This window comes from Mytilus edulis, chromosome 9 (genome assembly GCF_963676685.1).
Source record: "Mytilus edulis chromosome 9, xbMytEdul2.2, whole genome shotgun sequence".
In the NCBI taxonomy this organism is placed as follows: Eukaryota; Metazoa; Mollusca; class Bivalvia; order Mytilida; family Mytilidae; genus Mytilus; species Mytilus edulis.
Genome location: NC_092352.1, coordinates 60,854,368 through 60,868,145, shown reverse-complemented (window position 1 = coordinate 60,868,145; position 13,778 = coordinate 60,854,368). Strand labels below are relative to the sequence as shown.

The window sequence follows — 13,778 nt, the reverse complement described above, 5'->3', positions numbered from 1 at the left end:
GTCTTGTTTTGGGTCAGCATTGCCTGCCAAAACGTTTTATTATCTTTATTTCATATAATTACAACTGTCTTGTTTTGGGTCAGCATTGCCTGCCAAAACGTTTTATGATCTTTATTTCATATAATTGCAACTGTCTTGTTTTGGGTCAATATTGCCTGCTAAAACGTTTATGATCTTTATTTCATACGATTTGTGTCTTTATTGCCGCCATCCTGTCGATGCTGTCTTTACACATTGTTTAGACTGTTAGTGCGATCATTCGATAGGCTACCTTTAAATTGTTTTTTAATTTCATGGCTCGGTTAAACTTCCTTTATGTATACATGAATTGTTCGTAAATCATGTTATGGTTTTGAATGTTGCCTATCTAATTCATATTAATTATTCAAATTATATATATAAAAAGACTTGATGCTTTATTCCAATGTTGTACTTAATGCTATGGTCTTTACAGGTAAATCCTACTATTTACCGGATTTGTAATCACATAAGCAACCCGACGGGTGCCACATGTGGAGCAGGATCTGCTTACCCTTCCGGAGCACGTGAGATCATCCCTAGTTTTTGGTGGGGTTCGTGTTGTTTATTCTTTAGTTTTCTATGTTGTGTCATGTGTACTATTGTTTTTCTGTTTGTCTTTTTTTCATTTTTAGCCATGGCATTGTCAGTTTGTTTTAGATTTATGAGTTTGACTGTCCCTTTGGTATCTTTCGTCCCTCTTTTAGAGTGGATTTCGGATCCACTCTTTCAGCCTAAGAGTGGATTTGTGGCAGATTTTTCTCCCCACCTTTGCTATTCTTTGTCATTTATTCAATTGATATGATATTAGTTGATTTAATTCCGTATTAATTATGTATTATTATTTCATATTAGATATGAACTTTTATGTCAAATGTTTTATTTGCAAAATGTATTTTTTGCATTTTATGATTTTGAATAAATGACCTTTTTTCGTCAGTTTAGTTTTTATATCATATAGCAAATCAAGCTCAGACTCTGGCATGTGTATACATAGTATGTTTATGGTATCTAGCTGTCTGTCTTAAAAAGAAATATTAGGTACATCAGCATGTTATATCCTCTTAAACTGGTACAGTGATATAACAATACTATTTAAGAACAAACTATGCAAATCAGTTGAAAAGGGTTTGATTCGTCAGATAGACACAAAGCAACAACAAAAGACGGAAAAAAATCTATCAAAAACATGGCAGGATATTCATACATCCCTATAACACATCAAATTTGAGATAACTCTCATTTGCTGACAGTTAGTTCAAAGCTTAGAACTTTAAAAATCATGCATCTTATACTTTTAAAAATACCAATCAGTGCACATACTAGAATGGGTTTAGTGTAGAGACGCCTTTAACAGTCAGAGAAAAAAACATGACAATGTGATACAAGTATCGACAGATTGTATATTCATATATGAATGTGGGCATAAGTAGATATAACAGTACTATTTAGTTTGATTTGAATTTACTGATAACTAAGTTTACATTTTTTCCAATAAAATATTCAAAGACCTAATACATGTAATAACACTGTTAAATTGGTAAACTTTTATCATAAGTTTATTTAAAGGTTCGATGCATTTACACAGGTCGCATCTCAAGTTCCAGGCTCAATGAATATACAACATCTCTGTAAGAATAAAGATGTGCTATTCCGTTTGAAATAAGTTTTCCAAACAATACAGAAAAACCGCGATAAAGTCCAAAATCGGAAAAAGATCAAATACATTGCAATGTTATCATGATAAGCGTTAAAAGGAAGTGAAAGTAGATACTTAAATCATTTATTAATGTGTACAACAATAAAATTTTACGTTGTTCAGTGCTGTGTCGTCCCCTTTCCCTTGGGGTTTTTCAATTTTGACTTTTAGTCCACATATTGCAGACCCATGAGGACAGTTGTGACTCCATGCTCCAAATTGTCCCCACAATCCTTTAGTTCCGATTCTATTTGTTCTTCCACCATTGACCCTTCTGCATCTAAACCTCACATAGTTTGCAGCTGTATCATCTCCTTTCCCCTGAAGCAAATATTTTTTCATAATCGTTAGTTTTTAAATAATATTTTAACTTAAAAAATCGTTTAATGATACCAATGAATGTTTACCATTATAATCTTATATTTCGTGTAAATTAAAAGGACTTTAAGACTTGACGTCGCAAAATATTTTCACTTTCAATTAATTCTGTGGTAAATGCAGGGAGCAATACACAACTCAAACAATCGTTAAAAGGCTTTTAGTATATGTATTGAGCTTTAGGGCGACGTCAATCTTCCCAGTAATTGAGCAATAGAAATAAGTTACATTTTATACAATATACATTTACATTGTGGAAACAACATGTAGGATTTAGAAACAAGCAACAAGCAAGTGCTTTTATTATTATGTCAATTTTGCATTCAAATATTACATCTAGAGCGTTCCTGGTGAAGATATATATGGATTTGGAAATACGGTTTTTTCATTTGTGAAGGCTTGTTTCAATCTTTAAAAAAAAATCAGCAGTACAGGTATTTGTTTTGTCATTTCTATTGGCTATTGGGTTAATGACGTCGTTTGAAACAAAATACCAACGAAACATGGCAAATCATCTTAAACTGTTATGACTATCACTGTCTTTACAAATATGTATAAAATATCCGCAAAGAAAGCACAGTTTTATGAAAATTATAAATTTGTGTTAATCTCATGTTAAAATCACACAGTAACATGAGTACTATTATAAGGCATTAACTCTAATATGAATTATGCAAAATATAAGTTTCCTGGCGCAACAAGATATTTTTCAAAAGTTCTCCATATCTGTAAATGTAATACGACGTAACAAAATATGTATGTTTCCAAAAAAGCAAATGAAGTTAGATCTGTCATTATACATTTGAATATACAGATTTGACATTATTTTCATTTACCTGTCTGTCTTCAACCTGTAAACGAAATCCAACAAATCGTTTACCATAGGGACAGTTTATTGTACTCGACCATTGACCCCATCGTCCTTCATGCGCCCAAATAGTTCCACCAGTATTAGGAGAGTTATGTCCCTTCCGACACTTTAGACGTATAGCATTCAGTGCAGTGTCATCTCCTTTTCCTTGTCTTCCTTCAATCTTATACAAGATATATAAAGAAAATACAAATTGAACAATGTTGAGGAAAATAGGACACCTAACTTTTCCTCGAAGGAGTAGTAAAGGAAAATTAAATATGTTTACATATGGTAGATTTATTGAGTAAAATACATATCTGACATGGCTCTGTACTTATACATCCCGTCAATATGTTATTGTACTGTGGTAACTGTTGTATTCTTGTCTTTAAATTGTGCTAATATGCCTGGTCTATATGCAATTTTGGGCTTCTTTGTTACATATTGGTTTGTTTTTAAAGTGATTGAGATTATAACACAGTGTTGATGACATAGGACTCGGACTTCTCTTAAAGTGAGTTTTACTATGCGCATTGTTTTGCGTTTTTCTACATTGGCTAGAGGTATAGGGGGAACATGTTTAACCCTGCCAATTTTTGCGACTGTCCCAAGTCAGGAGCCTCTGGCCTTTGTTAGTCATGTAAAAATACTAATATGAATAACTATCTTGTGTATAATTCGGAGTTAAGTATGACGTCCATAATCACTGAACTCGAAACATATTTGTTGTGGGGTTAACTGAAGGACTCTTTCGCCGGGTGCGGGAGTTTCTCACTGCAAGACCCATTGGTGGCCTTCGTCTGTTGTCTCCTCTACGGTCGGCTTGTTGTCGCTTTGACACATTCCCCATTTCCATTCTCAATTTTATTGACTGCTGTACCCCTATTTTGACATTTTTACCTATTATGTCTGTTTGTATTGTTCGCGCAACGTTGTCAATATAACGGAATTTGATGTAACTGTCATACAAGTGAGAGGTTTAGCTAACAATAAAAACAGGTTCCATCCACTATTTTCTACATTATAAAATGTCTGTACCAAGTCAGGGATCTGAAAGTTGTTATCCATTTGTTTGATGTGTTTGCGCTTTTGATTTTGCCATTTTGATTAGGGACTTTCCTTTGTGAATTTTCCTCGGAGTTCAGTATTTTTGTGGGTCTTTTTTTTTTTTTTTTTTTTTTAACTTTTTTACGTTGTTGAAGCAAATGACATATTGGATTAATTAGTATGACTGTGGTCGAATACACTATATAAACTTAGGTTTCGCCAAACAAGGCCAAATTCTTAAAATTAATTAATTTTACCTATCCCTACACTCAATTGAATTAAAGGGTTATCATATATTCCATAATCTGAAAATAATATCTCCTATACCCAATACATATAACAGAGACCTATCGATTTTGTTTGAAAATAACATTTCTAGTCCATTGAACATGTCAAGGAATGTGATCATTCCATGTCAGGAAATATTACTATTGAAATTAGATATACGTTTGTAAGTCCATGTCAGAGATGAATTGATTAAAGTTTTTCCAAACTTGTTTCTTGATTCCAATATTTGACTGGTATGTAAAATTGTACTATTGTGTGGTAAATATTATGTTCGACTAACTCCACGCTTACAAAATGTTTATGGAATTGGCCAAAACATACAAAACATTGCTTTGTATATCCCTGAACCTGAACTCAGGCCTCCTAGTGACAGGCCAATCTGAAAAATTTCCTCTACCAGCTTTGTAACATTTTAAGGTAATTTACGTTAACATAATTTCATATATATATATCGTTATCAAAGGTACTAGGATTATAATTTACTACGCCAGACGTGCGTTTCGTCTACATAAAACTCAACAGTGACGCTCAGATCAATACATTTATAAATTCAAAGTACAAAGTTGAAGAGCTTTGAGGATCCAAAATTCCAAATCGTTGTGCCAAATACGGTTAAGGTAACCTATACCTGGGATAAGAAAATCCTTAGTGTTTCGAAGAATTCAAAGTTTTGTAAACAGAATATTTGTAAATATGACCACATTATTGATATTCAGGTCAACACAGACGTGTTGACTACTGGGCTGGTAATACCGTCGGGGACGAAACGTCCACCAGCAGTGACATCGACCCAGTGGTGTAAATAGTTATCTAAGGTACCAGGATTATAATTTGGTACGCCAGACGCGGGTTTCGTCTACATAAGACTCATCAGTGACGATCATATCAAAATATTTATAAATCCAAACAAGTACAAAGTTGAAGAGCATTGAGGATCCAAAATTCCAAAAAGTTGTGCCAAATACGGTTAAGGTAATCTATGCCTGGGATAAAAAAATCCTTAGTTTTTCGAAAGATTCAAAGTTTTGAAAGAAGCAATTTTTTAGGTGAAAATTGGTGTTTTATTTAAAAGCTATATTTGTTAAGCGTAGCACTAAACTAGTTCGCAATATTGCATCTTTATGATACCCCTCAAGAGGACCACTGGGGTTATAGAGCTTCAAACAGAAAAGACTTAATGTTAAGGAGTATCAAATTCAAAATGGTCGAAAAAGAGAACAGCAAATATCGTCTACGATCAACTTTGCCTGAGTGAGATTCAACCTGGGTTATAGACTGACATATATGTCACGTTATAGTGATTAGACCAATATAAGACTTAAACATAATGTTGTTACTGTAATAAAGTGTAAAACACATTTGGAGAAACTCCTTATTTCGATTAACCATGTTGTATAAGAGGTGTTTAACAGAACAATGTAAATACGTGATATAAAAGAGCATATGGCCATGTTTAAAAACGTACCTTTAAAGAGAATCCACTTGCAAAATATCCTTTTGCACAAAATTCAGGACGACTCCATGTTCCCCATGGCCCTCCATTATGAACCCACAAAACTTTTGTAACAGTTCGTTGGGCAGCCAAAGCTTGTGTTCTGTCCAAAGACGTGATTCGGGCTTCGGGATCCATAGCTCCGTTAACAACGGTTAATAAAACAGAGACAGACAGGCATATAGTTATGTAAGATAACATCTTTCTGAAATATACATTACATTAAGAAATGTTTGAGATATTACGTCAATGATAAAACCAGGTTTTTGTCATTTTTTTTCACATAATGCTCTCAAAATAATGTAGTTTAATGTGACTAGGTTTAGCTAATCTATATTAGGAAATGGCTGTACCAAGTAGTGAATATGACAGTCGTTTTCCATTTGCTTGATGTGTTTTAACTTTTTATTCTGCCGTTTGATAAGGGTCTTTCCGTTTTTAATTTTCCTTGGAGTTCTGTATTTTTGCTATAAAACTTTTTTCATTTTTTCTCATAAAATTAGATACTTATGCAGTTTAAATTCGCATTTTGGCAAATTAGAATCTTTATTATGCAAAATTGTATTTTTTTGTTATTTCAATTTTGCCGAATGATATAAAATTTACTTTTAAAAAAGAAAAAGAAAAAGAAAAAAAAAAGGTATTTATTGAAATAAAATAAAATTCTACTGTTTGTCAAAGCATTAATTCTTTGGACAAACTATAGTCAGGTATTCGATTATTTGTGGTTTTATAATATCAAATCGAATCTCTATCGTATAATAATAATAATAATAATAACAATAAAATGAATAATAACATTATTAGTAATAATAACAAAATGAATAATAATAATAAAAATAATAAAAATAGCAATAATGATAATAAAGTCTTACAATCCCTGTACGTACCAATCAGTCGTTGCTCTACACTACTTATTTGAATTACGTGTAACGTTCTTTTATATCATCGAAACTGATATGATGATTGATATTAATTCTAAATATGGTACCCACATATGCAAATCTTATTTCCCGAAGGTTGATGGATATTATAATACGTTTTATGATTAATTTAATTCGTTCCAATAATGGTACCTTATGAATGTCTACCAGCAATACAAAACAAGCTAGTCATGGTAATTGTGTAGATCAATTTATCATTTATGCTAACAATTTAAAATTGGAGCAAGGTTTGTGTATCATTATTTAAATAACACATAGCTAAGAGGGTGATATAGCAGATTGTTACCCCTAAAACATTGTCAACCAAGGCGAAACCAAGGTTGAAAATGCACTATCGAGAGTTAAATTCTGCTCTATCACCTCCGCAGCTATGTGTTATTAAACTATTTGTAATAAATGCTCGATCATTATTGATTATGGATTATTAAAAAATAATTCAAATTGAAATATATTAACTATGACCCTAAGTAACACAAGTGAAGAAAGGTGTATTTTGTTGATGTTTAGAGTCTACGAAAAAAAATTGAGTCCGAAACATTGTTTTTATGCCCCACCTACGATAGTAGAGGGGCATTATGTTTTCTGGTCTGTGCGTCCGTCCGTCCGTCCGTCTGTCCGTTCGTTCGTCCGTCCGTACGTCCGTACGTCTGTCCCGCTTCAGGTTAAAGTTTTTGGTCAAGGTAGTTTTTGATGAAGTTTAAGTCCAATCGACTTCAAATTTAGTACACATGTCCCCTATGATATGATCTTTCTAATTTTAATGCCAAATTAGAGTTTTTACCCCAATTTCACGGTCCACTGAACATGGAAAATGATAGTGCGAGTGGGGCATTCGTGTACTGAGGACACATTCTTGTTTAGATATTGATTCTGATAAATAAATCAAACTTCAGTTAAATTTGCAAATTGATCAACGTTTGAAGATAAGTTTCAATGAACCCTTATTCAAATTAAAAAAAAAAACTCGACCATTAACCATTACAAATAAAACATTAGCATAAAACATGCAAAGATGCCGAAATGTAAATTTAAAATGTTGTCTTCCACACCGCAGACAAACGGGCATCATATTTTAGCAAAGGTTCTACTACTGGGGAAACGAATAACTCATATTTCGGAACACTAAAAACCTCTTTTGATCAGAAACTACAAAGACGATAAGCTTGATACGAGTAGTACACTGTCGTTGGTGGTCCATGGACATTTTCATGTACATATATGCAAAATATCATACAAGTTTTATAAATTAAAATGTAAGTACTCAAAATATACAAAACAAACTACAGGGAGACTAGCAAATAGAATAGTACATCAAGTTGTTATCATGGCTACACTGAAATTGATCAAAAGATGTTAAAGTGCATCTATTGTATATCATAACGATAACTATCGAGGACAATGCTAATTTATTTTGAATGTGATGCGCCTGTGAGACGTTTAGCTAGCAATAACACCTGGTTCAATCAACCATTTTCTACGTAAGAAAATGAATGTACGAAGTCAGAAATATGACAGCTATATCAATTCGTTTAGTGTATTTTATCTTTTGATTTTGTTATTTAATTAGGAACTATCCGTCTTCAATTTTCATCAGAGTTCAGCATTTTTGTGATTAAAAGTTTTAAGATAAGAACCTTGATTTATGAGAGACTCAACAACATAATCAGATTTTAACGGGCTAGTTACTGGGAGCAGAACGGAAGAGGTATTCTCTCTTTACTTGAATATCACTATTGAGCGGAGAAGCGTAAAATCCTAATAGCTATTTGGATAATTAGCTGATCAACTGGTCATCATATGCATTGTCATTCAAAACAAACTCATCATAGATACCAGAAATACAATTTGTGTTTACGCCAGACTCGCGTTTCGTCTACAAAAGACTCATCAGTGACGCTCGAATTCAAAAACGTTAAAGAGACCAAATAAAGTACGAAGTTGAAAAGCATTGAGAACCAAATTTCTTAAATGTTTTGTCAAATACAGCTAAGGTAATCTATTTCCGAGTTAGAATAGCTATAGTATTTCCAAAATTCAAAAGTTTTGTAAACAGTTAATTTATAAATATGACCATATCAATGATAATTCATGTTAGCACAGAAGTGCTGACTACTGGACTGGTAATAGTTTCTGAGAATTAAAACTCCACCAGCAGTGGCATCGACCACTGTGATCCAATGCGTAACACCTAAGGGTTTTGCATACACCTTGTGGTTAAACGTCAAATTAAATGTATGTTATATCCGATGAAAAATAATACAACAGTAACTTGTCAGAAGACATTTTTTATTTTACCATGAATATGTATTTTCCGAAGCTTGTAGCACAATATGAATAATTGGTTCATGCAAATTATTGTTCGCAGCTTGCAGTTAAATGTTTATTTACATTTTTTAATTTTTAATACAATTTAAAATTAAACTACGTGTAAACGGATACACCATTATTTTGCTCATACAAAGGATATCTATAATGTCTGTTTGTGTTTGTGTCTGTGTATCTTTGAAGATACCAAGACCTGGTTTATAAATATTCCCAATCAACTTATGATATACACAATGGTCATGAAGTATAGATTCTAGGCACTGACGTTGTTTATTACCTCATAATAATCCGTTAATGTATTCTTGTGTTTGTCTTCGAAAATTACTACTTTTACATGTAGATATAATAACAAGATGTGGTATGAGTGCCAATGAGACACCTCTCCATTCAAGTCATAATTTATAAAAGTGAACCATTATAGGTCAAAGTACGGACTTCAACACGGAGGCTAGCCTTGTCTCACACCGAACAGGAAGCTATAAAGGGCCCCAAAAAATATTACTAGTGTAAAACCATTCAAACGGGAAAACCAACGGTATAATCTAAATAAAAACGAGAAACAAACGACAACTACTGTACATCAGATTCCTGACTTAGGACAGATAAAACCATTGCAGCGGGTTTACACGTTTTAATGGTACAAAACCTTTACCCATATCTGAAACAATAGTGTAACATCACAACATAAAAATAGTTATCAAAGGTACCAGGATTATAATTAAGTACGCCAGACGCGCGTTTCGTCTACACAAGACTCATCAGTGACGCTCATATCAAAATATTTATAAAGCCAAACAAGTACAAAGACAACAAGAACTATCTTTAAAAAAGATATCCGACGTATTAAAATTTGAGTATATGTTCAAAACGATCATTTCGATAACCTTCAGAAGCACAAAGATACCATTTATATAACGTTTTCTCTGTTTGTGTTCAGTATTCTCGGTCCTCGTATCTTTCTGTTTACATTCACCAAAACCCCGCGGAAATCTCACATGCGTATGTGCGTTCTAAAAGTCATGTACGTTCGTACAACAAAGTTTACATTAAAAATTATATAATTGTCCCGAATAAACAGCTGTCACGGATGCAAAGAGCTATTGTAGAAACAGTTATTTTAATAAAAATATAAACCTTTGTAAGATCTAGTTCAAAAATTTATAGTTTTTCACTTACTTTCCATCACGATATAATTAACGAGACGTTTTTTCAAACACAACCAAATCACCCACCATGACAGCATTTTGTTCAATCACAGAAAGGATTTTCGAGAATGCGTATTCTGTTGCCATAGTTAAGCGTCCTTAAGTTCAAGGGCACAAACCGAAACTATACCGACTACGTCGGAAAAACAAACGAAAAAGATACATCATAAAAAAAATATCAATTGAAATGGCTCAACTGAATCAAAAGACATATTAACACAAGTGAATATTCACTGAACGAATAAATTTGATCTAAGACACAATGTAAATACAAAATCAATAAAATACATGATAAATAACTAATTTTACAATATTATGCTGCTGTGGAATATATACAATTTAAGAAAAATTCCATCAATAAATAAGCTTGAATAAAAATCAGCCATTTACAATACTAGTATACGCAGGTAAATGAAAATAATTTTGTTTATAGGTACTATGTGCAAATTGAGAAAGGACATATTTTTACAAAATAAATAATTAGCCTATTTTTAGCAGTTATCTATTTGATGTGGCTCGGTACTTGTACATGCCACACTCAATGTGTTCTTTTGCTATGGTAAATTATAATGTTCTTGTCTCTCATTTTTGTTAATGTGCTTTGTCTATATACTTTTTTCTTTATGTCTGTTTACATAATTGCTTGTTTTGGAAGTAATTAAGATTCTATCTCAATGTTGACTGCTGTACCGCAATTTTTAAGATTTTACTTAGTATGTCTGTTTGTTTTGTTCACAGCTCGTTGTCAATATATTGGAAATATGTGCGACTGTCATACAAATGAGACGTTTAGTTAGCTATTAAACCAGGTTTAATTCCCTTTTCTACATATGAAAATTCCTGCACCAAGTCGTGAGAATGCAAGTTCTTATCCGTTCGTTAGATGTGTTTGACCTTTTGATTTTGCCATATGCTTAGGGAATTTCCGTATAGAATTTCTTTCGGAGTTCGATACTTTTGTTTTGTTTTAGTTTTAAAAATATGATATCTAAAACAATTAAAAAAATTATCAACTTGATGCATAAGTATATGAAGTGACGTGCTTTACCTAGCTTTGGACAACATTTAAATTACTGATGATTTTGTTAATTTCAAGAGGTTGGGATGGTGGAATTTGCCTTAGTTATTGACCAAGTTCGATCAGTAAGTCAGGATTTTAGCAAATATTCAATACAGAAAAAAATAGTATAACGAGGCGATTTAAAATAATGGTGAAGGGATGTTTTTTTTTTTAAACGCTAGATGCTCAACACAAGATGATTTATTTCTTTGACTGCTGTCTCATTTATGATATTCGATATCTCCTTTTCATTTAAAAGAAACATAGTTTTGGAATGTAAAATAAACATTTCATTTTTAGTTGACAACAATGTAGATTCAGCCTAAAGTTAATGATAATTCGTTGATGTAAAAGACATGTCATTCATTAATTGAATTGACTTAGATATTATTATTGTGTACCATATTATCATTATGTACTTCACTTCTTAAGTCTTTTGGAAATTTTAAGAGAGTGGGACAGTTAATCGTTGATAAATACGAAAGTAAATACTCATTTACAATTTATTTTTATTGTGCTGCGTACAGAAATTTAGATTTAAGTTAACTGAGATGTAACATTTTAAATAAGAATAATTACATTAGATGTATGTTTCATTATAATATTTTATTCTGATTGGCTAACTGCACATCTCGTGTTATTCCGTAAGCAGTTGCATTGCTCAATACAACTTTTCATTCATGATAACACGTGCTCCAACAATAAAGTGCACAGGTGAATTAAATAAAAAAATATATAACATTCGTGTTTTTATAATCATAGCTAAAAAATGTAATTATAAGTATTAAATGCTTCTTTTTGTAACTTTATAGGGTTGTAAAAGCGTTGACCGTGCGTACATTTTTAGAATAAAGCGCTTCCGCGCTTCATACAAAATGTACTTCGGTCAACGCTTTTACAACCCAATAAATTTACAAAAAGAAGCATTCAATTCTTAAATGTGATGCATTCATGTTATTACCTGTGTGCTCCATCTGTTAGTTTATTGAACGAGCAATCCTATTGAATTGTATAATGATTTCAAGATATGATATGACTCAACTAAATTGTACTATAACAAGAATGTGTCCCAAGTACATGAATGCCCCATCCGCACTATCATTTTCTATGTTCAATGGACCATGAAAATGGAAAAAAATCTCTAATTTAGCATTAAAATGAGAAAAATCATATAACAAGGAACATGTGTACTAAGTTTCAAGTTTATTGGACTTCAACTTCATCAAAATCTACCTGGACTAAAAACTTTAACCTGGAGTGGGACAGACGGACGAACAGACGAACGGACGCATAGACAAGAAAACATAATGCCTATAACTGGTGCATAAAAATTGATGAAAACATTGTATTGTAGTCAAAACAGACGCAACCCACAAAGACGGTTAGAAAATTTTTGCATAAGGCTCTAAAGTTAGACACACACATATATACGAGCTTGAGTAGTTTCACATGTATGTGTACGTGTAGATCAGTGAAAGTGGAAAAAGAAGCGCGAAAGAACATACAAAGTACAATGACAAAAAAGCAGCATTTTTTTTATAATCGGTATCATAAAAGACAAATACAATGAACAAGTAATTCTTTGGCATTAATATCTTTATCTTCTAAAACAATATTCAGGTTACACTTTGTAAATACAGCGATTTTGCAAACAACGCCTTTTTGAGTACATAAAATTGAGAGAGGCAATGGGGAGTAACAACCCGACCAAAGAGTAGACAGCAGCCGAGGGCCACCAATAAGTCTGGAATGCAGTGAGAAACTTCCGCTCAAAGGCGTGCTTCATGTGACTCCTAAACAAAATGTATGCTAGTTCAGTGATAATGGACGTCTTACTAAACTCTGAAATATACACAAGACACTAGCTAAAATAAAAATCATAAAAGATTAAAAAAGGCCAGAGGCTCCTGATTTAGGACAGGCGCACACAATGTTTTTTGAGATATATATATATATAGATATTTTGTATTGTTTACATAATACATGTAGTTCACAGATATGATCTCTTTGTTTCATCTCGAACAGTCATTTTGGAAATGTTACCAGTATATAAACACATAAATAGCAAGGAATTTGTATTTCTAAGAACCTCAAGTGAAGTACGGCATTAAAGTATAAGTTTAAACTCTTGAGAAGTTCGGGACATATAGATTTCGATAATACCTCACAGTCCTATAAATTTTGACCTTAAAGTAGTATTTCATTTAAATTTATCATTTAACGATATATTTTTTTACGAAATTTCATAGTACCAGTTTAACAAAATTAGCCGTAAAATAAGCTCCTATTGGAACACGCATTGTCTATATTGACAGAAGGGCATTATTTAAATACGTATGTGCTTGGTAACTTGCTCACTTGGTAGGGCCAGGTCAGATAAAAAAGAACTCTCAAAGTATACCACGGACCACGTAAGACCAAAACCAGCAGAAAACGAACATGAAGCAGAAACATTGAATGAACAATTCA

General features: G+C 32.5%; 1 protein-coding gene across 1 annotated transcript; it reads right to left on the bottom strand.

The window, feature by feature from the left end:
• Positions 1-1,787: 1,787 nt before the first annotated feature.
• LOC139488719 (vitelline membrane outer layer protein 1-like) lies at positions 1,788-6,685 on the bottom strand. The gene is made up of 4 exons (XM_071274542.1): positions 6,651-6,685; positions 5,749-5,980; positions 2,932-3,129; positions 1,788-2,038 (listed from the first exon to the last, which is right to left on the bottom strand). The coding sequence occupies exons 2-4, from the start codon at positions 5,974-5,976 to the stop codon at positions 1,805-1,807; spliced, it is 660 nt and encodes a 219-aa protein (XP_071130643.1). The 5' UTR covers positions 5,977-5,980; positions 6,651-6,685; the 3' UTR covers positions 1,788-1,804.
• Between the last annotated feature and the right edge of the window lie 7,093 nt (positions 6,686-13,778).

What these genes read in the sequence shown, in the direction of transcription:
- LOC139488719 (XM_071274542.1), bottom strand. Translation starts at nt 5,976, where the DNA reads ATGTTATCTTACATAACTATATGCCTGTCTGTCTCTGTTTTATTAACC. An exon ending in CAAGTGGATTCTCTTTAAAG is followed by an intron (nt 3,130 to 5,748) that starts GTACGTTTTTAA and finishes ATCTTGTATAAG; the next exon opens with ATTGAAGGAAGACAAGGAAA. An exon ending in TACAGGTTGAAGACAGACAG is followed by an intron (nt 2,039 to 2,931) that starts GTAAATGAAAAT and finishes TATTTGCTTCAG; the next exon opens with GGGAAAGGAGATGATACAGC.